General features: G+C 46.8%; 1 protein-coding gene across 2 annotated transcripts in view; it reads left to right on the top strand.

The window, feature by feature from the left end:
* Positions 1-22,068, top strand: part of LOC127016796 (USP6 N-terminal-like protein) — a 70,781-nt gene that overhangs the window by 22,809 nt on the left and 25,904 nt on the right. The window contains exons 2-6 of one of the 2 annotated variants that reach the window (XM_050897530.1): positions 11,310-11,597; positions 19,418-19,491; positions 20,031-20,116; positions 20,957-20,996; positions 21,736-21,816. In XM_050897530.1, the coding sequence (XP_050753487.1) occupies positions 19,426-19,491; positions 20,031-20,116; positions 20,957-20,996; positions 21,736-21,816 (273 nt within the window). In that variant the 5' untranslated portion in view covers positions 11,310-11,597; positions 19,418-19,425. Of the gene's footprint in view, positions 1-11,309; positions 11,598-12,676; positions 12,735-19,417; positions 19,492-20,030; positions 20,117-20,956; positions 20,997-21,735; positions 21,817-22,068 lie in introns of those variants that run through there. The other variant, XM_050897529.1, reaches the window with a different exon arrangement.

Raw genomic sequence — 22,068 nt, 5'->3', positions numbered from 1 at the left:
ACCCCCCAGTTTGCTTTTAGGAAGCACAGTAATTGTCACATGAATTATATGAAGCTGGAAAACCCCTCTGACATGGAAGTACGTTTTATTTACTCTATTTAAGCAAAATTTTTCTTTCCCTATCCTCCCTCCTCATCTTCATCCTTTTCTCCCCTACCCTGGTGGAAATAGGCCGCGCTTCCTTGTGACAGATGGTGTAAAAACACATCTCCCTTACATTATGTGCTGCTCTTACCCATACTTCTTATCCAACATGCAGATATTAGGGAGTAAATTTGTGTTTGTTTTGGTTTCTTTCCTGAGACGCTGCCCACCTGCCCTGGCCCCGGTGATGTTATGGTTATTGTTTTCCCTTTTACTTCCCTTCTGCTTGACGAAGTCTTGGCTATCGAGGTTTACTGGATTTGTCAGTGGGAAATTCTATAAAAAGCTTCCTTTATTTAGACGCCAACCCAGTAATGACATCATGTGGGCCCATCTTCCAAGTTCCTCCGGGCTGAGCGGATGGAGGGAGGTGGTGGCCGTGAAGCTGAGCCCTGCCTCTTCCCCAGTGCATCTCTGTGGTGCTGCCCAGTGGCTGTCCTTCAAAATAACCCCAATCCTCCTCCTCTCAGGAGAGTGCAGGGAGATCCCCCAGCAGACTGGTGCATCTCCTTTAGCGAACTTTTTAACAGTGTAACTTAGCTGTGGTTGTCTTCCTGCTCATCGCTTTCAGCTTAGTCCTTGGAAGTGCTTTTTGGTGGGTATTCACCTTGACTTCTTCAATGCTACTAAATTTTGCATCGGGTCAGTTTCAAATAACTTTGACAGGGGAGCGGGTGGACTAAAGGTACGAATGCCTGCACGGACAGGCAGAGAGCAGGGGGAATGGGCACATATGAGACGTGCTGCTTGTTCTGTGGTGGAGGGAAGGGGGCAGCTGGGGGGGGACAGCAGGGCAAGAGTTGGCCACCAAAGTAATGGACTGACAAAATTATTTTAAGTATTGTTTTGAGCATTTCTGAATGGGGGAAAGGTGTATATTTGTTAAGGGTTAGAAAGTAAAGAGTGTGACCTGGACAAGGTTTCTGGACCTTCTGGAGAAGTTATTCCTGGATTTCATTTACATCTTTGGAGGAAAAACCATTCTGTGGTGTGCTGACCTTCCCCTTGTACATGCTCAGTTTGTTAAAATGTTAGGACAGGTGTTCCTTTACCTGCCTGCGGTAATTCCTGGGTATTTTTCTATGTGATCAATAAACCAGAGCTTATTTAAGTAATGAAATGGTACAAAACTCTCTGCTGCGGGCATTTAATTGACTCCCTTTGTTCTGCTCATCCTACTGCTGAAGGAAGCCATCAGGTTGCCATACATCATGGCTGTTTTGCTGTCCACTAAACGCCGATTACACCCTTTAGAGCTGGGAGGATTTGGGACAGCAGACTGAGTAACCAATTCAGTCTGTCCATAATGCAGATTTTTCCAGTCCTACCTAGGATTTGGGTCAGCGAGAGGTGGTTTCCAGCCCTGCACCGACACTTGCTCTGCACTGCTGCTCCACTTGTTGACATTATCTCCTTCCCACGTTCTCCACCTTGATACTCTGAAGTATTAAAAAATAAAAATAAATCCGTATTGCACAAACACTCTGCAGCTTGGTATGGGTGGCCAAAATACTTTGTTCTCTTTAGAAAGTTATTTTGCAAAGTTAGGTGGTGCTAGAAGAAAATACAGATTTGCAGGTGCCAGTTTCAGACAGTATCTTACCATCAGATGGCACAGAAAAGTGGGATCTTTGAGGCAGCAAATAAGGTCTTTTCCCAAGGTCTCTTGTTGTGTTCCCTGGCAAGAAAATCCAGTGTTCAAAATACCACCTTAATTAAAAAACAAAACCCCATGTTTTTACCATTGGGAAGTGACATCTGATAATGTTTTCTCTAAAAAAGGGGTGTGGGGTTCAGGTATTTTTAGCTGCAGCTATTCTCAAGTTATTGTTCTCTTATGACCTTCTCTTAATAATACATTTCGCTAACACTTTCTTTAAAGTTTTTGTAGTTCCAGAAGCTTTTTCAGCCAAAGGCGTGTGTTGCTGGGGGGAGGAGAAGAGGGAGGAGCAGCCCACAGGCAGGATAAGTATTGAAATCTGTTTTCTGGTGGATGTTGGTGCCTAAGAGGGTGCAATGTTAGAGTTGGATGCATCTCATGAGGGACATGTCCCATGTCAGAGGGGTGGCTTGTGCTTCAGCTTTTCCCCTAGCTGCAGCAACTGTAGTATTGCCACCACCTACTTCTTAAAAGCAATTGAGAATGGGATCAAAAACTGAATTTGGACAACAAGTTTAAAAGGTTGGAAGAGGAGAGCTTGGACAGAGGAATGACGTGCTGATGGAGATGCTGTAGTGCAGGAGTCCCATGGGAGGGCAGGCATAAGGAATGGCAGCTTAAATTTCAGGTCTTTGTGTAGTGGTTTGGGCTGTGGCTGACTGTCTGGAGACACTTGGGACTTATTTGGGACTGCAAATGTTCTTGTCTCTGGGATGATAAGAGAACCAGCAAATTCCGCTGTAAAACCTGAAGGTCATCTTTATCAGTCCACAGGCTGGTAGGCTTCTCCTCGCCTGATGTCTACGGACTGAAAAGCCAGCACAGGTCCTGGGGGTCAGATGAGCTGGCTTTTGCAAACATCAAAGTGGCCATGAAAAAGCTTCTTAAAGAGCGGTGGTATAAAAAGCAGGAGAGGAGAAGCGTTTTCAGGTTGGGTTGCTGATGCTATCTGTCTCTTGGTAGTTACCAGCAAAGATGGTCAGGCTTTCCAGAGTGAACTGTGCAGTTACGTGTTTCTCCGTGCTTGCCTCTGATGACATTGAGTGAGGAAAGCAATTCAGCTGAGTGTAAATAATAAGCACATGCCACGTGAACGCAGGCAGGAGGAAGGACAGGTAAAGAAAGAGGTGTCTGTGCTGCATCCGCGGAATGCCGCTGCATCGCGGTGGGCATCGGGGAAGTTGAACCCGGCAGTGGGGCTGGAGAGGTGTTTGGCTTAGGCTGAGCCTGGAGAAGGGACAAAGAAGTGGTTGTTTACTTGTTTGGGGTTTTTTTGGTTTTTTTTGTTTTTTCCTCAATACCCAAATCAGTGATGAGGAGTTTCTGCTAATTGGCAATAAATGAAATGAAGGAAACGTTCCCTGAGCTGAAACTGGTTTTCTTACCAACAAGTCCTTTCATGCTGTGGTGCCTTTTTAACGACCACAAGCACAGTCAGAAATGACAGCCCAGCCTACTGAAGGTGTCGACACCGCACGTGGTCGCTGGTCCAGCCTTGAGTCAGAAAAAAAAAAAAAGGGTTGCTGCTCCCCGAAACACTGAGCCCACATCCTGCAGCTGCTGGTGGGGGAGAGCGGGGCTGCGGGGGTATGGGGGTGCTTGCAAGCCCCTCGCTGCTCTGGGGCTGGGCAGGACTTGCCATAGTAAAGAGGATCTTGCTTGGAAGAGGTTATGGATCATTTAACACCAGAAACTTGCCAAAGTGGTCTTTTTTTTTTCCTGTGTTGTCGGACCGAGAACTTATTTATTTTGAAGCTCATACTTGCAAAATCTGTTCAGTCTCGGTAGAGCCTCATGCCAAAGCGATTGCCAGAGTTAAGAGCTGACCTTTCCTCTTCTGGATGAGACCTCCTGCGAGCTTTCACCAGCAGATAGTGCAGGGGTAGTGCTGAGCTCCTGCAGGAGCATGTTGTCTGCGACTCCACATTTTCCCTTGCATCAATTTTGGGGTACGGAGTGGCTGTCTGGGTAATGCTTTCATTGCAGGGAACTGCCACGTGTGTATGAAAGCTGTTTGGGCTTGGCAGTAGCCATCGTGGGCAGATTTCAGTTAGGAGTTTGCAAGGTGTCAGCTTGGGTTGTGGTAGTTGAGTATTTCATATCCTGAATAATACGTGGACTTTTGGTGCCCTTTGTGGTTTTAGGACCTGACACTTGATTCTCTGGTTGCTTAAAAAAAAGAAAATTAAAAATAAAAAGTGACCAAGTGTGTGCATGCATTCAGTGCTTTTTTGGGATCTGTAAGCTTGGCACTGTGTTTTAATGTGACACCTGTGTTTAATTCTGCATCGCTCATTGGCAGGAGCTCCATGGGCTTAGTGCCTGGTGCGAGAGTGTTTCCTTTGGTCGCTGAATAAAAGAGCAGCATCAGCAAGAGTAGAAGTTTCATCCGGGTGGTTTTGGGGTGAAATGTGGTGATAAGGGATCTGGCAGGAAGGAAGCGCAGTGCGTGGTGAGAAGAGAGAAACAGCAGTTACTCAAAGTATGATACTCAGAGTATGATACAGCAGATACTCAGAGTGGGCAGAGTATCTTCTGAAGATGGTCTGCAGCTAGAAAACAGGGGCAGCCTGTTGAAGCCAGGTCAGTCGTGCAGAGTTGGCCTCGTCTCTTCAGGCCACGCAGCTGGAGCATCATCTCCTCTGCAGGACCTGTAAAGTGATGGAGGAGGTGCTGGAGCATGCGGTCCCCAGCAGGGATGGGAAGGGCAGGACCAGGCTGCGCCTGGGTCGGGGCTGGGTTTGCCGGGTGGGCCCTGAAGGGCCTCTGTGCCAAATCACCCTCTGCTGCTTTTCGTTGGGAGTGAGTCTGTTATTCTACTGAAAACTCTTCCGAAACAAGGAGGGGAGAAACAATCTGAGAAAGCAAATATTTTCTGATAATGGTGAGCAAACAAGCTTTTGTTTTCTGTCAATGGAAGGAAGTGGGAGAAACATGTAATAGCTTTAGCACGGCACAGGCTTTACTGCTGCAAAAGAGATTTAGTGCTTGCACTCCTGTAGTGGGTCCTAGGAGACGATCTGGTGGGGAGACATCCATAAGGAGAGGATAGGCTGCTTGGAGCAGGTGGGAAAGGCGCTGCTTTTGTTTTGCTGCAGCCGTGCATCTGTCTGAAGCAGGTGCTAAAGGAAGGTCTGGGACCAGTGAGCAGAGATGGGAATCCAGGTCCAGGATACATGGGAAATGGGAACCGGGAAGATGAACTCCTTGGTTTGTACTCAGCCAGGACAAGACTGAAGCAACTGTGCTTTAAATTAAAGGGTGGGCTCAGAGAGGCTCCTCTCTACTCAACTAATGGTGATGATAAAGAGCAAACAAGCTCTGATCTCTACTCTCTGGAAAAATCCTTCCTGCTGAATGACTTGATGTTTTATAAAAAATAAAATGCAGAAAACTCCCGTGCAATTGCTATTTTGAAGTCCCGCGCTGTTTTGAAGTCTTATCTGAAGGCCTGCAGGCATATTCTAACTCGAGCATGGATCTTATTCTTCATGTTGGCCCCACTCTTTACTTTAGGAAAAAAAAAAGTTATTTCTTTGTGCCTTTCCTATTAAAAAAACCCTCCACTGCCCTCAGATGCTTTTTTTATTGACAACTTCCCTTTTCCCAGCCTTCTTGCACAGTGCAAAGTCCAGCTGCACTTTAGTAGGAGGCATTCAGCTCTCCCAGGTTTTGATCTTGGAACAGGAAGATTCCCATTTCCCAAGCTGCCGTGGAAATCATCATCCTGCTTGCAAATGTCTTTTGTAGCAATTAACTGAAATTTTGTGTTTGTAAGTGAACTGTTTTAAGTGAATGTGTTTTAAGTGAACTGTCTAGTTGTTGCTTTGTTGGGTGAATGTTAAAGCTAAGATAATTTGAACTTGAACTCTAAGATAATTTGAACTTGAAAGATGCGTGTATCTGTGTTTTTCTTTAGCTGAGCATGTCTTCAGCTAAGTAAGACTGCATCTTGAAACACAGGTGATACTTGAGTTGTGTTCGTTTGTTTCCTGGGGAGAAGAGCATCTGCTGCTGCTTTTATGGGCAGCCTCGCATGGGTCTCCATCGTACCAAATGCTTGTTTTCATATCACTGCCACAGGCTCTCATCTGCTTAAACTTCTCCCTCTGCTTTTTATCTCATCCGAGAAGGGGTTTTGTAATTTTTTTAGTTCTTCCATGTGTACTGTCACTTTCCCCATGCAAGCTCCAGCTTTCACTGCAAAAACCCTTCTCAAACATTTTCATTAGTAGACTTGAGCCTGCTGTGGTCCCCTTTGACTTGCTTTTATCCCACTTCCGTTGCCGTCCATTATTCACATCAGAAATGCTGAGGACATGGAAAACAGTAATTGTAGGTAACAGATCCACTGCGGTTTTGAGCATTGGTTTTCCTGAAGTTCCTTGTGTTGCTTTCTCAGGCATATTTGATTGAAGATGCTGCCTGAATGCCTGCGAAAAACTAGAAATGGAAAGATGACACCCATGTCACCTGGCTCACTCGGTTGTACATCCCCATGGGTACTGGGCTCCGTGGTGGCACCTGCATGTTTGAGTTCACACTGGACCTGCTCGGGGCTCTCCATGCACCACGTGGAGCTGAAGTCCAAACATTGGGCTGGCTCAGGCCGTTCATTGTGCCACCTTTCCACCTTTGAGTCCCTCGTGGGATAAAATGAGGGATGAGCCAGATGATGTGCTCGGGCATAGCGTTCTCCCCCCAGAAACCAAGCTGAATTCGTGCCTTCTCCTGGTCATCACAGGAGGTTTCCAAACCAGGGGTCGGGAAGACGCTGAGTCAGCAAACCTGAATTTCTGGTTCACACTGGTTTGAGGTGGCCTAGGGATGCTGGGGGCATATGTCATTACACGGTGGTACCTGCCACAAAGTGTGGCAGTGCTCTGCCATCTCCCCGACAGAGGGGTGCAGGCCGGGAGCTCAGCCTCGCTGCTGCGGATCGGGGGAAAGTGCTGCCACTGTGGTAAAGCCCGTGAGATGGCAGCATGGCGACGTGAGCAATCCTTGCCGAGCTGTTCAGAGGCCAGTGTTTAGCTAATTAGGAAATACCCCAGGTGCTGAGGGTGTGCTTGCAACGAAAAAAAGGTGTCGTTGGGGGCTTTGGGGTGAACGTGGGGCTGGTGGAAGAGGGAAGAAAACTCATTTTATCCCCCAAGCACATGTGCAAAGGTGCCAACTGTTTACACCCACTGCACTGGGGACCAGCGCGGCTTTACTCTGGGACTGGGGACTCCCTACTGCAGCGACAGGGAGATGCGCTCCATGCTTGCACGGGGTTGTAGTTGGCGGTGTGGGCTTGGACCGCGGTTTCAGGAGCACTGGTTCAACTGCTGTTGATGACCAGGAGCTGATGCTGCTTGCCGCTGGTCACTGCCTGGCATAGCACCTCACCGGCTGTCCGCTACCGGCACTAGGGCTTTGCCAGTGACTGGGAGATTCGCATTCTCTTCCACACTTAGCTCTTACCAGCATCCAGCACCAACCCACCCGGCTGCTTTTCCACCACTCCCCTGCGTATCATTTAATTGCACTTATATCTAAAGTACAGAAACTGTTATTGCAATAATATGGCTTACTCCAAAGTATCAGTGCCATTTCATTTTCCCTGGCTGGAAAGTTGCATGTCTGTCTTTCAACCCCAGCAGTCTCAATGGATCCATTTTTAGTGTCAGGTTTAGTTTTACGTCAACTGTGGTAAAATGGTAGTAGTCAAATACACTGTGAATTGTAAGATGTATTTTGGAGCTCTGACCAAATGACACAGATGTTGATTTCAACACTATTAAAAAAACCCCAAACAAACCAAGAACCCTTGAGTTATTTTTATATTGACTCCGAAGCTGGTGAGCTACTTTTAACTGTCATGTAGGGTGTCCTACGTGACCATTGCTGTTTTGTAAACTGAAGCATTACGTCTGCCTTAAGTCTTTGCCTCCAGTTGGATTTTATAAACATGTTTTCCACGAAGGGAAGAGGGGAGGACTTCTTGTGTGAACAATTTCCTCAAAGGGAACACAACCCTTAAATTTTCTTGTTTATATAAAATGTTGCTTTTGCACAAAAAAATTAGCAAAAATTCCTGCGGCTGTTCAGTTGGGGTAATTTTAGGAGTTATCAACAAGCAAAAAGGAAGGGAAAAGTTATGTTGTAATCAAAAAAAAGATTGCTTTCATACTCCTTAAAAATTTTGTGTATCCTAATGCTGTCCTGCACGTGGTTCAAGGCTGTAAAAGAGCTTTGGGAGACATTTTCTTAGTACTTTCCAGTGTCAGATTAAATACTTCCTGTTTCCCGAAGTTCTCTATTACTGGACATGCTTGCGCGGGGCTTTGGTAGAAGAAAAGAAGTTAACAACAGCTCGTGCATTAGCATCCAGAGATGCTGTTTTGAAGGTAATGCAAGTCCAAGGTACTGCCAGCAAAACGGTCAGAGAGTGTCCTCTGCAGAGGCTGCCAAATACAAATAATTTACTGCATGGGGTTCTGTATTTGGAGGCAGTGTGAGCTGATTAGACTCATTAAAGTGGTTGAAGGAAGGAGGGTGGTACTTGGAGAACCTAATTTAAAATACATGTTTTCCTAGGGGATGGCCATTAGTCTGGGTCTGGGTCAGGCTAATGGCTCAAGCTGCCTCCCCACCTAAAAATGGGGTGCAGCCAGGGGCTCTGGCAAGCGGTGCAAGACCCACACGGTCAGCGTAGGTCTCACTTTAACTCAATTTATATATCTATAACTTACAAATCATTCAGCTCAATGATTATTTTGGACAAGTTTTCCGTGGACAAGCTGCATCTCATTGTTAGTGGATTTTTAACTTCCTACTCATTTATTTCATTGGCTGTCCCAGTGACTTTATGTAATGGTACATTTGTTATTTCCTTATTTGTGTTTTAAAAAATGTGCCGCCTCTCTGTGCCAAGGAGAGCACAGGCTGCTGGCAGCATGATAGCTTATTTTTGCATCTTTGTTCCTTTGGTTTTGGCTAGTGATCATCACTAGCTCCACAGTACCCAGGGTCACATCTTAGGTATCAGCCAGGATGCGTGTCCTCACCCCGCTGCTTTGGGCATGTGTTAGGTGAGGGTGGCCTCTAGCTGGCAGTGGCTGCCGAGCCAAGAAGCTGGAAAAGTTTTAAATAGCAAAAGGAGATGTAATAAGAGCTTTTAGCTTACCCAGAATTGCCATGTGTAGCTGGAGGCAAGAATGACCATGGGGATGGTAAAAGGGAAGAGTAGCATGTCCCATGGTGTTGCTACATGGACCGAAAAGAATAAAATACAATATTTTGAGAGGAATGCATGTCCAAGTGGAGAATGACCATCGTTGTAGCTTCCTTTAGTTTATGGTTAAAGAAATGTAAACTACTCTTCCAGTCTTAAGCAAACAGAAGAATCTGGTTCCTAAGCTCTGTGTTTATATAGTTCCTTTCCGGGTCAGTGCATCACCTGAAAAATGGGATTTTTTTTTTTTTTTTTTTTTCTTTTCCTTCCCCCCTGGCTTTTCTGGCCTTTTTATAGACACTGGAATGGAGGAAGGAGGGAATGCAGAGAGAAAATTAGTCTTCAATTCCCAAAGCACCACATGGACTTTTGCATTCTTCAGTTTACTTCTCTTTTTTGATATGAGAAATCATTTAAATAATGATGCTTTAAAAAAAAATAAATTCATGCATCTTGGGGGTTTTGTGCTGTTTTTTGTTTGGTTTTTTGCTATTGTTGTCTGGAGAAGGTGAGTTCCTGTCAAAAAGAGCTTAAAAAATGTTTGGATGCTGTTTTATTCCGTGTGAGGTCTAAAAATAGAAACTGACAAAGAATTGCTTGTAGACTCACTGTTCTGCTCAGAGGGTTTAGCTTACGTCTAAAGCCACGTCTTCTGACATTGCAACAGCTGAGCTTTGCAGAAGCAGCAAGGCTAGGCTTACTGAGCATAAGCAGGGAGGAGAACAAATCTCTTTATCAGCCCTCTTGCTTCTCTCCTCCCATCTCCATCCTTGGGCAGAAGACCTTAACCTGAGCGCCAAGGGACAGCGCAAAAGAACGTGTGTGAAAATGAGAGGGAGAGGTAAGTGCTGGGAGCACAGGAAGGATGGTGGGGAGAGGGTTGAGGTTTTATTTACTGGCAGTGCTGCCGTGCATGCTGGTATTGTTGAGGGGGGTGGATAGCATGTAAATGCATCCTTATGTAGTTTTTTTAGTTATTTCTGTAACCTCTGAAAGGGTGTGAAGTCTTCCGCACTTTGGGGTCTCCAAGTCATTGTGTCTGGGTGCTGGAGGTGTGACAGGGAAATTCAGCACAGGACAGCCCAGGAATGTGGGGAAAAGTCCATTGACAGGTGCTTGTGAGGGTGGTTAGAGGAGAGGTAGTGTTATTGAAGTGGCTGCTCATGACAAAAGCGAGCTGTACTTCCTCTCCCGGGCATCGGCGCATGCTTCCCCCTCCCAGCGCTTGCTGGTTTCAAACAGAAGCACCGCGCTTTGGAGTGATGTCTTGATTTCACACTTGTGAAACCAGTGCGTTGCTTCTCTGGGTTGCTTAAGGTGAGAATTAAAAACTTGTTTTAAAAAAATGATAGCTGTATGTTGGGCTCTGGTGTCCTTTGAACTGTGTTAGCTGTTTGGATGTATCAGGTAGGAACTGCAAGTGCTGGAAGGGCGGCTCAGGTGGCGCTGCCGGTGCCAGCTCTTCCGCCATGCGAGTCAGTGTTGTTGTGTTACTGGTCTTAACCTGACCGAAGTCCCATATGCTGCTTCTCCCTTTCCCCCACCTTGTTCCTGGAGGAGTGGCCTGTATCCCTCATTGCATCCCTTCTTGACGGCAACATGCTCTTAGATCGGCTGAAGTCGGGTGTAATACTGTGCCTTTGGCTTGGGCAGGGGGCATATTCTTCCTGCTGAGTTGCTGGTAGCATGTGTCTGCTGGTACAAAGGTGTGATGGACTCTGAGATCTGCATGGGAAGCCCCTCCATCCCCCAGCACTCAACTAGGCCAGAAAATGGGCTACAACACAGCCCCCACTGCAAACCAGATGCTTGGTTGTGTCTGAGCTGAGCATCCCTGGATAAACAGTTGTGCAGCTGGAGGCACGCAGGCTGATTTTCCGGTACCTGGCACGTATGGTTGGATAGTTGTAAAATTCCTGTCCAGCCCCAAACAAAATTCCTATAACAAGTCCTCTGTGTTAGCGCAAGTCTGTGCTGGGCTGGGCTGATGCTGTGAGCTGGGTGCGGAGGAAACTCATCCTGAAAAACCCACCAAATCAACAGAATCCGAGCATGACCCACACCAAGGGTTTTCTTGCAGCGCAGACGAGCGTAGTTTACTTTCCGCCATTGGGTGCCCTCCTGTTACTGCCTGTTCCTTCCCCACTAGGCTGAGACGCTGCCTTGCTGCCCGCTCCAATGGGACCTGCCTTTCCTCTGTGTGCAAAGATCCCCTGCGCTGCTAAAGGACAGTGCCTCTGCCGTGCCAGAACTGGAAAACTTACCAACTTCTTATTTCCTTTGCAGTGAGGCCGGGGGAAGAGAGAGCCTGCGTGCGGATTGCCTCCCACCTTGCCTTTTCTCCCAGCCGCTTGCTGTGAGCTCTCACGTGCCAGAGGAGCGGAGGGGAGAGCTGCCGCACTGAGCTGGGGCAGCGTGAGTGAGGCCAAAGGGCATTTGACCGGTGGTCTGTGGTGGCTGGGGGTCCTCGCCACCCCGCGGTGGAGACAATCAGCTCCTGCCAGGTAGATGCCCGCAGGGGAGAGGACAACTCCAGCTGAACTGATGCATCTCGGCACCTGATACAAGGCTCAGGTAAGGGCACGTTGCTTGGAGCTGGGTTGGATTTCCATGCTTACTTCTCTGAACTCACAAACCAGCTCTGGAGCAGGTGAGAATCGCCCCGAGAGCCATCGTGTGCTGTGGGCACACATGCTAATAAATCAGCAGGATCTCATCTGCGATGATGCTGGATGCTCTGGCTTGTTGGGACATCACTGGTGGCGTCAAAGTGAGTTGCAGTGGAGGTTCTCACTTGCGTGTTCCCAGTGCCTCTGCTAAGGGAGGTGAGAGTGTTTTTATCCAGCGCAGCATCCAGCGCAATTTCGGATTCTATGCAAGTTTACTGGGACAGGAGCTTGTTTGAATTTTCTGTAACACATCTGCGACTCATATAAAGTGATCTATGGGCAGTCATTTTCAAAAACCCTGAGACAGTTAAAACCTAAACCTTGCAATTCAGCTGGCTTACTGCTCCTTATGCTCTTAAAAAAAAAAAGCTTACTTGTGTGCTCTTGAGTTTTTGTTGTAGTCAAGGAAATAAACATGCAAACAGGATCTCCTGTATCTTGGTTCATCCTGCTTGATAGTAATTTCATTCCTGAAGTCATAATTCACTTTGCAAGTGCAAGTCTGATTTCCTTTTTGGTAGCAGGGTTGTAAGCGAGTGCCGGATTTGGGCTAAGATTGGTGATGTGCTGTCTGGTGACGTGTTGTTTTGAAGCTGATGCCTGGCCAGGGCATTTGCAGTCTGGGTTTGTCAACGAGAGAGGAGCTGCGGATGGGGATCAGCAGAAGTCCTCGATGCAAGCACGTTGAGTGTGTTGTCTATTTTGGGATTGAAATTTGGGTTTCTAGTAAAAAATACTGTGGCAGCTGCGACACCAGAGGTGGGGACGCTGGCCGGTCTTGTACCGAGACCTCGGGAGCAGCTTGACTTCTGCGTGGGGAGCCGGGTCTCCTGAAGCAGAAGCTCTGCCTGTAGCCAGCGGTGTGTGGCCGTCACTTCCTCCTGCAGCTCGTCACCTCCTGAGCACGCAGCCCTGCATGCCAGCGTCCGCCTGCAACAGCCTGCAGCTCCTCCTGGATGTCTTGGGAGGCTTTGAGGTTTCCTTGGGCCGTGATGATGCTATTGAAGCAGACCCAAAGCCGTGCTCGTTTTGGCTATGCTTGGTAGGTATATGCAGTGGTGTAACCCCACAGCTTTGCTTTTGAAAGGCTTTAAGTGCGTGGGAGAAGAACCTCTGATGACAGCTCCCCTCAGCTCACAGCTGCTGACTGTGCCCCCCAAATAATACCAGGCAACCAGGATGGGGAGTTTGCTGCATTGCCGATAGCCTGCATGGTTTGAAGCATGTCAAGATGCCTGTTTCATGCACTTAAAAAAACCCTGATAGGGTTTATTCAACTTTTCGCAGCTTGCTTTAGCCGCTTTGTAAGCAGACTGTTGCACGGCTTCACGTGGCTGGGTTTATTCCAGGGTGTGCAAGCGCACGAGTCACTGTTACAACTAGTAGTAGCTTTACAAGTGAGAGCAGTGCTTTGCTGGGAAGTCGTGCAGACTGCAGGTGCACCTCATGTGAGGGTCTCACCTCTTAGCAGATGTTATATAAGCATTTCCACTTGCATAGATGCATAAGCATTTCCTTTAAGCCTGTTCCTCTAAAGGAAAAATTGCAGGCTTATACCATAGATGGCTAAAGATATAAAGCACTGTTTTAAAATGTGCTTTTAAAATAGAATGTGAAACAGGAACGGCGACTTACTGAGTTTCGTCAGTGGTGGATGTGGCTATAGTAAGTACATACCTTTTTTGCTTTATTCCACAGCAGTAGTTTCAGTCTGATACAGGCCAGCATGGTGTTTAAGTACGGTGTGTCAAAATTTGCCTTTTTTTTTTTTCCCCCCTCCTAACAGCAGTCTCTATTAGTAGTTAATTGGGCACATCCAGGCTTCCAACACACCTTCACCTAAACTCATTTCTCCTTTTTCAATGACATTCTGCTTGCAATAGCGTGCAGAAAAAAAATCATACACATTTCCATGGGCTTGGGTGCAGCTGGACAGGAGAAACGTACAGTGCTGTGAGAGGTTACTGAAGCAAAAATGCAAATTTTATAAGTTCTGCCCTGGAGATGGAGCATGCTGAGGAGGGGTGCAGGTGGTTGAGATGACTCTGCTTGAGGTAGGTAACTGTTAACACTTTGTAACTCAACTGTATTTGGCTGTACACCTGCATCATGCTTGCTTTTAATTTGCTCTAACTGGTGGATGCAGTGGGAACAGAGAAGTAACCAAAAAGTACAGTCTGTAATCTCAAGTGTCTTGAGTAGATACTTTTCTACAGTATAAAATATTTAAAAATTGGGTTCTAGAATATCCCCAGATCCAGCCCAAGGTTGAGAACATGATGCTATGCTGTACTTCCTAAAAAGAGGAGATTTTACTGATATTTTCATTTTCAAAAGCCCTTGTGCCAAGTGACACTGGATCTACAGGTCACCTTGCAGCAAAATGGTGAAATCGAGCAATACAGTCTGATGCTAGTGCAGCCTGACAGTGTAAAGCCTGTGTAACAGCAGTAGAAAAGCATGTAAAACTTTTGTATTGTCCTTGTAAGGAGACAGAAAGGGCTTGAAGAGACTGAAAATTCAGCAGCTTTGGCTCAGATGGGTTGGTTGGTAGCATCACCACAGCTACTCCGTTCAACGGCTGGGAAACTGCTTTCTGGCCAAGGTCCCAACAGCAAAACTGCTTTGCGAGGAGGAGTCAGATCTGGAATCACAGTTGCAGTGAATTTCTGGGAGGGCATCTCAAGACATGCTGATGTGCAACCACCTGCAACCCTTTGCAGGGCCCATCAGCTGAGCCTTTGATGTCTCAGCTCCAGTCCTTAGACCACATCCATTTGCATTTTTGATGGATTAAATTCTGTGTACAGGTCTCACATCCTGGTGGAGTTTTATGGAAGTTTGTCCTTGTTTCATATAAATTGAGCAGTGGGGAGAGGAGGACCTGGTAGTAAGCAGAGGGCTGCAGATGTGACCTTGGCAAGCAACATCTGTGGAAAGAGGTGGCAGCGTCTGTGTCTTCTGCAGGTACTGGCACAGAGGGAGTAAACCAGGCAGGGTGATTGCTAATGGGTTTATAAGTGGGAGACATCATGTCGTGGCTGGGTATGACAGGGGACGTGTGTGTGTGTGTCCCACCGGGCCGCGGCACAAGCAGCACTGCCGCCGGGCCATGGAAAACACTCAGTTCCTCTTCTGGGCAGTGAGCAGAGATGCAATATGCACGTTGGGTGACTGGTGCCCAGAGGTTCCCATGCTCCCAACCAGGCTAGTCCCAGCGGGTACCACCTCGCACAGGGCAGCAGGAGCTCGGCAGATCTTACTGGAAAAATACGGGACTTTTGGGGTAGGGTTATAACAGTAAATCTGATTTATGGATAACAATTTTTGCACCACGTCTTGGATTTTTGATGCAGACACCTTCTTTCCACTGCCAATACTTGAGATCCCAGGTGGTGAATTAATTTCAGGAAAGCTGTCCTCATCCAAAATACGGATATTTTATTTCAGGTTTATTGATGACTAGATAGTGTTCAATGCGGGTAGGCAGTAACATGCATTTTCATTAAGCATCTTTAGGCTTACTGTTGCTGGGATTAATTTTTACTTCCTTAAATTGTAAACTGGAAGCTGCAAGTTTTAGTGTGAAATGGCAGATCATGGGGTTTTTCAACTCATTCTTTTTAAGAGGAACTAGTTGGTAACTTTGTTTCCCAGTTGAATTTAAGTGTGCATGGCTTGGGGCTTTCTGTTGCTTATATCCTGGTAAATTTATCTAATACCACTCTTGCATTTTTTACATTTTCTTACCATTCCTGTTCATAGCTGCTTCACCTTGTGTGTTTGTTGTGGAAAAAAAAACATGTTTGCTGGGAAAATACAGTACTCGCAGGAGAAAATTGGGTGGCAGGCTTGAGAAAGTCATTTGAGTGGTGTATTTTAAAAAAAAAAGAAAGTCTTTGGTGTTATATAGGTATATGGAGAAGCGTGACAGATACAAGCTGTGCCTATTTATAGGTAGCCTATTTATATCAGGGCAGAATGATGTGTTTCATCAAACTCTCCAGAAAATAAATGTCTCAGTAGTTTTCATATACACAAGGTGTCATTTCCCTCAAGCAAATGGTATAACTTCATGGTATCAAACTACTCTGGAGTTCGAGTATGTGCAGAATTAAATAATAAAAATATCCATATTCAATATCTGTATTCAACATAGGCTGTTACAGAGCTAAGCTATAATCTGTTCCCTCTCTGAGGTACTTTGAAAATCACCTAGTCAAGCACAGCATCGCCTTTGTACTCCAAAAAGCAGCAGTATTGCGGTCAGACGCCGAGGCCGGTGCAGCCACTTGCCATCTCCATCCCTCCCACTGCCATCAACCATTTTCTCTGCTTTCAAGTTTTTTCCTAAATCTGGACTTTTGCGCTGTTATAGTAGAAAGAGAAAACGAATGTGCACATTCCAGGCATGAGATGCAAAACTGGCTCCTTTGCACGAGGCTGGCAGTTCTGGCTGCAAAGAGGCTTTCGCAGAGGCGGATGCCAAAATATATGTGGTCTTGCTGCTGTCTTCTGCTATGTAAACCCTCCCATGTTACTGAGTCGCTCTTCCTTTGGTTATTCTATTACAGAGTGTGGTCAGACACATTCAGAATAACTTCCACTTTGTAAATGTCTTGAAGAATTGCCCATTTAATTTGATGTACAGTTTATTTTTTCCCTCCAGCCTGCAGAATATTTGTATTTTTAGCAGCACGTAAAGAACCTCATTTGAATTCTTTGGCCCCATAACAACCAAAAAACAATGTCAGAAGTGGGGGAGTGAATTGCCTTTGAGTTAAACTTCACAGAAGAAAGATGTGAGAAGGAGAAGATGCAGATATATTAGATGACACCATAAGACAGTTACTCAGACCTTGCTACTTTGAAAAATGAAGCTGCAATTAACATGTATTGAGCAAAATTCATGGGAACATTTGCAGTAAGAGCCGCAGCTTGGAAAAATAAGAGAACAAAATACACTTTAATATTTCTATGCTTGCTTTGTTTTGATTGTGGAGTCAATAACAGGGACCCATTCCTGCCGTGAATTTGAAGAATTTACTTTTTCCCAGTGTCTGTATAGATGAGTGTAAAGCAGTGAAATGCCTGTGCTGTTGGCTGATAACGTCTCACTGAAGAGCTGCCCTGGTAGCCCTGATTATTGTGTGTGGTTTAATATTTCTATCACACCGCTGGCAACCGGGAGTGATGGCGGCTTTCGAACTGAAGAGTTAGGGAAAGATGGATCTCCCAGCCGTCTCCATCCATGCCTGAAAGACACGGTGGCAGCAAGCAGGTTGCATTAAGGAATTGGTAAGATGAGACAAATAATTGCTTACAGACGTCTGAAGGTGCAGAGAAGTGGGCTGAGCCTTGGAGAGTGCTGATGCTTTTGCTCATAGTATCTCCCCCAGGTTTTTTTTATTGCTTTGGTGTTTTTCCCCTCAAGCTAAAATCACGTTCTTCAGATCATCCCAAGTGCAACACCTTTGGCTGCTCTGGCTTGTCCGGTGTCAAGTGCTGCTGCCGAGATACAGCTTCAGCCAGAAGCTGGGGTAGCGTGTCCTACAACAAGAGCCCTTCAGGTTCCTCCTGAAGGGAGGTCAGGATGGCTCCTGCTATCTGTCAGAGAGCTGCAATGGCAGCTTGGAGTAAACTTGTTCTTGAGCAGCTATTGCACAGTGTTTTATCTGTGGGTAGCAATGCTCCTCTTCTCTGCAAGGAGGTGGTCACTGGCACTTTGGGAAAGGACCAGAGCACAGCAACGCAGGATTTACTTACCGGCTTTAGATGCAACACGGGAGTCAAGCTGCTCTTTTTTATTTTCAAAAGGCTTTTCAAAATTTTGTAATTTCTTGTGGGAGGCTTTCATGTCTATTCTGCTCGAGGGATCCCAGATGCTCCAGGAAGCTCCTTTCAAGTCCTACAAGAAAACTCTGGGCTGTATTATTGAAGTTGTTTAGCTTTCAAATGTTCTGGGTAAATCACTGGATCATTCGTAATGTGACACCGGGGAAAATGTTTTAAGGCTGTGGTGGCTCTTAACAGTTTTTTCCCAACCCCGCTGAATCTTTTTACAGCAGGCAAAATAGGCAAAACCTCCTTAGAGCAGGCAAAATGCAGTCTGCCTCTATAACAAGCTATTCCAAGAGGCTTTATACTCTTAAGTGTTCAAAAACTTTTCCAAACGCTAAGCCACTTGCAACTGTGGACTAAAATTATTTTACTTTGCTGTTCTTGAAATGTGTAATATCTATCTGGGACCTGTGGCGAGTCAGCAGGACTCTGAAGGACGGAGCTATGTAGGTGATAAGCACTGGGACGTCATGCTCTGTTATCCTGTCTGCACTGAGTATGGTTTATAATTCATAGCAGAAGTGTGGGAAAAACTTAAAACTATTTTAAAAAGCTATTAAAATTTTTTTTAAAAAAAAAGCAACCAAGTACTGGGGAAGGGGAGCAAGGGAAGATACCAGGAAGATGTGTAGCTCTGGGGCTGGCTGAAGTTTGACCATTTGCAGAGCACTTGTGAGTGTGGTCAGTGGGCTGGAGATGAGGCCATCCCTGCTGGCTGCCTGTCCCTACTGCCATCCTCCGTGCCAGGGGACTGCTGCAGCCGGTACTGCACTGTGGCAGCATTGCTCCTGTAGCCTGAAGGTTTGGATAACGTGGCTTGCAGTAGCCTGGCTTTAGGTGGTGCCATAGCCGTTGTGTGGTCTGAGCTGGGCTGGTCGTGGCTCCGTAGAGTTTCAGAGGAGGAGGACTTGGTAGACCTTCCCTCTGCCCTCTTCCTTGCAGCCACCCCTGGGGACTGTGGTTCCCTGGCGATTTTGTCTGCCCATGTTTTCTCCTCACTGTGTTAGATCAACCTTTTCCTTTGGTGAACAGCAAGAAACTAGTTATGGCTTGACAGAAAGGATGCTCCTTTGGGCTTGTACAAGACAGCACTCAAGTTGCATTTGACGTGGGAAGTTATCTTGCTGGTACGTATGTGTGTGGGACGAAGCAGAGCAGTGGGCACAGACCTCAGGGAGCTAGACTGGGTCTTGTTTAGACCAAGACTGGCCCATCTCAGAGTAGATGGGGACTCTGCGGTCATCTTGCTGCTGTGTTGTTTTTCTTTTGGGGATGTGTATAGAAGGTAGTCGTCTAGAGGCCAATTTACTTGTTGCACACACGCTTCAGTAGGCAAAAACTTCTTTTAGTTTCTCCTTTAATGTTAAATCTGCCTTCAGATGCTCCTACAGAGTATCTTCGTGGCTTCACATCCATAGCTGAGGGCGAGAGCATGGTGGTTTGCTGTCATCCACACAAATGCTGTTCTGTGCAGTGCCCAGCTGGCACACGACCTGTGCAGTGCAAGGGCTCTGTGGCTGGTTTACACATCTCGATTTAAAAGCACAATGTCTTTCATACAGGCACATGTGCGCCTAAGAACAAAGGCACGGCATCTTGTCTTCCAGCAGACAAGATTCCCCCTTGCTCAAATTCAGTTGTGTCCCCGTGCAGAGAGCGGGGAGCTGGCAGTCCTGCTGCGTGCGGGCAAGCTCCACGCACGCTTTGTACAGGGGCTTTTCAACCTCAGCCTAATTTTAGCTATGGGATATGGCTGGAAGCTAAAGTTGTCAGCAAAGGTTTTTTCTGTTAGCACTTTCCTAAAATATTTCCCATGCTGTGTACACATTTGCTAATCTCCTTTTCCCCTCTTTTTTTTTTTTTTTTTTTTTTTTTGCCTTACAGCTTCTGACATGAAGAAAGATATAGAGTCTTTAATAGCCCAGGAAAAAGCGGAGATCGTTGCCAAGTATGAGAAGGTACCAACCTCGTGTTTCTCCCCAATGTGTTGGCTAAGGCTGAAGCTATTTAATCGATTAGGAATGCTTTGAATAAGAACTTTTGCCTCCCTGCAGGCATCGCCCCAGTAACCCTCATGCCATCAGGCTTTGTGCCAGCTGTCCCTACCTGCTTCTGCCTGCACATCCCCTCTCACCACATCCCCCGAGTTTCTCATGGGTCCTGTTTATGCTCAGCACAGATACCGAAAGGTCCTGGGCTTCTAGTGTTTCAGTGCTCCCTTAACACCAGATTGGCTTATGCCCAACAGCACTGGTTTCTCTGATGTACAGCCCTTCCCAGCCCATAGCAGAGGCACACCAGGGACGCTGGATAGGCTGATCTTGTGCATTTTTCTCTTGCCTGCATTCTATTTGTCTCTTTAGAGCAGGTTTTGGTCTCCTGGCTCTATGCCTTCTAGCGTGCGGGGAGGGAGAGATGTGAGCACTGGGGGCGGGGGGCGGGCATTGGTGCATTCCCGATGCTGGGGCCGGCTGACGGGTGTCCTTTCTGCTTTCAGGGCAGGCAGGAAGGAGCTCAGATTGACCCGTGGGAAGATGCCAATTTCACGCTGTATAAAGTTACAGACCGATTTGGATTCCTGCAGTAAGTCCTCCTGCCCTCTCCTGTCCTCTCTGACCCGCGTGTCTGTGCGGACCATCTGTCTGCACCAAGCGTGGCAGACCCAGCATCTTTCCTATAGGCTGCTCTGTGGCTTGGCTTGATCAATCCCAAATGCAGGAGGAAAGACTAGATGTGCCTCCTCCGTCAACCACATGCGTTCAAACACTCTGATGCTTTGAATCTGCTGCAAGGCAAGGCTCAGAAATGGTTTCCCATCACAAGCCTGGCATCAGAAGGTGGAGGCTGGTGCTCCTGTGCCTCCATGGAGGCCCACAGTGTGTCGCAGAGGGAGAGGCTCTTGTGTTTGCACCTGATGATTCAGGGAGGCGTAGGAAGAGACAAGACAAGATATTTGATAGTTCTCGGTTCCCTTAGGAAATCCCCATTCTAAGCGAAGTGCAGATGAATTAGATGCACACCCTATGCTTAGGGAGAATGCTTAAAGAACTATTTTTATTCCAAATCTGAACAAAAAGTTCTAATAGTAGGTGTTTTGTGTGCAGGAGGAGGGTTCGAAGCAACTGCTGGCCAAAACTGCCCCCCCCCGCCCCTTTTAATCACTGATCATGTGTGTATTGAAGAGGAGCTTTATGCCCAGGATTTGCAGTGATGTCCAGTGCTTGCTTACTCCCCAGCAGCTCCTGTAGGGTGGTGGGGTTTTGGCTGGCTCTTCCTCTGCCTCTTCCTCATCGGGGACAGCTGTAGGAAAGGCATGAAGCCCCTGAGCTGTATCCCCTCAGGTGCCCAAGGTGGTCCCCAAGCTGCAGCACCTCCGCACCCTTTCTTGTCCATAGAGTAACCGGTGACCGCTTGCTTTTCCAGTGAGCAGGAGCTGCCGACCCGCACCGCCTTGGAGGAGAAGGTGAGAGCTGCCAGCTCTATTGTTGTGGGTATCGGATCCTTATCACACCGGCTGGGGAGGGGATGGTGTTTGAAGAAACAAATGTGCAAGCGAGAGTGAAGCAGGCAGCCAGCACCCGCTGGTCACTGCTGCTCACGCAGAGGTGGGAACTTTGCACGATGCCCGGCTGTTGGAGCTTTTATTTTGCTGGGTCAGGCATCTCCCCTCCTCCATGCTGCACTGAAATCACACCTTTTAAAGCAATTTTGGGCTTTTCCCTCTGCTTTGGCAGAGCGCTCAGCAGCTGTGGCTTGAAAAGGGGATTGCACATGCCGGGGAAAGCAGTGGAAGTTGTAGGTAACCGTAATCTCCATCCTCATCTCCCCTGAGCTGGGAGCATGTCCTCTGTTAGAATCCTACTAACTGGGACTAAATAGCATCTCGTTTCTGCTGATCTGATACAATGATACGATTTGAGGCTAGCTGAACCTGCAGAGATTTTTGTTGTCAAGGAATACTCCTCTTGGAAATGCTTTCCTCTATGTTAAGCCTGTGTGTCTCGTTTTTACCAATGCTGCTTTAATTACCATGGGTTGAAATTACCAGTTCCTGCAAGCACCTGTGGATTATTCCCATCCCTGATGCGAGGTCTTTGCATAGAAGTTTAAACCTAAAGAGAATGAAGTTTTGTGTTTTCAGGAGGTATCTTCTGGGGCTTTTTTTCCTTAAATTTGTCTTGTCTTCTTCCCCCTTGCACCAGCAAAAACAGCAGGAAATCGAACGCGTGGACAAGTGGCTAAAGATGCTGAAGAAATGGGGCAAATACAGAAACAGTGACAAGGTAAGGAGGAAAAGAAAGAGCTCGTGTCTGGAGGGACAGGAATGGTGCATCCTTCCAATGAGTCAGGCTTTCAAAAAGGTGATAGAGAAACCAGAGATCACTGGAAAATATTGCCTAATTCTACCCATTAGTCTTTAATACTTTAAATCTTTCCTTGAAGTTGCTGTGTTACCAGTGGAGGGAAAAGTCCTGTTCTGACTAGCGTAGTTTTAAAAAAGGTTTCCTAAATGCTGCTAGCACATTTGCACTTCT

This window comes from Gymnogyps californianus, chromosome 5 (assembly GCF_018139145.2).
Source record: "Gymnogyps californianus isolate 813 chromosome 5, ASM1813914v2, whole genome shotgun sequence".
Classification (NCBI taxonomy): domain Eukaryota; kingdom Metazoa; phylum Chordata; class Aves; order Accipitriformes; family Cathartidae; genus Gymnogyps; species Gymnogyps californianus.
This window is presented reverse-complemented; position numbering and strand designations above follow the sequence as displayed.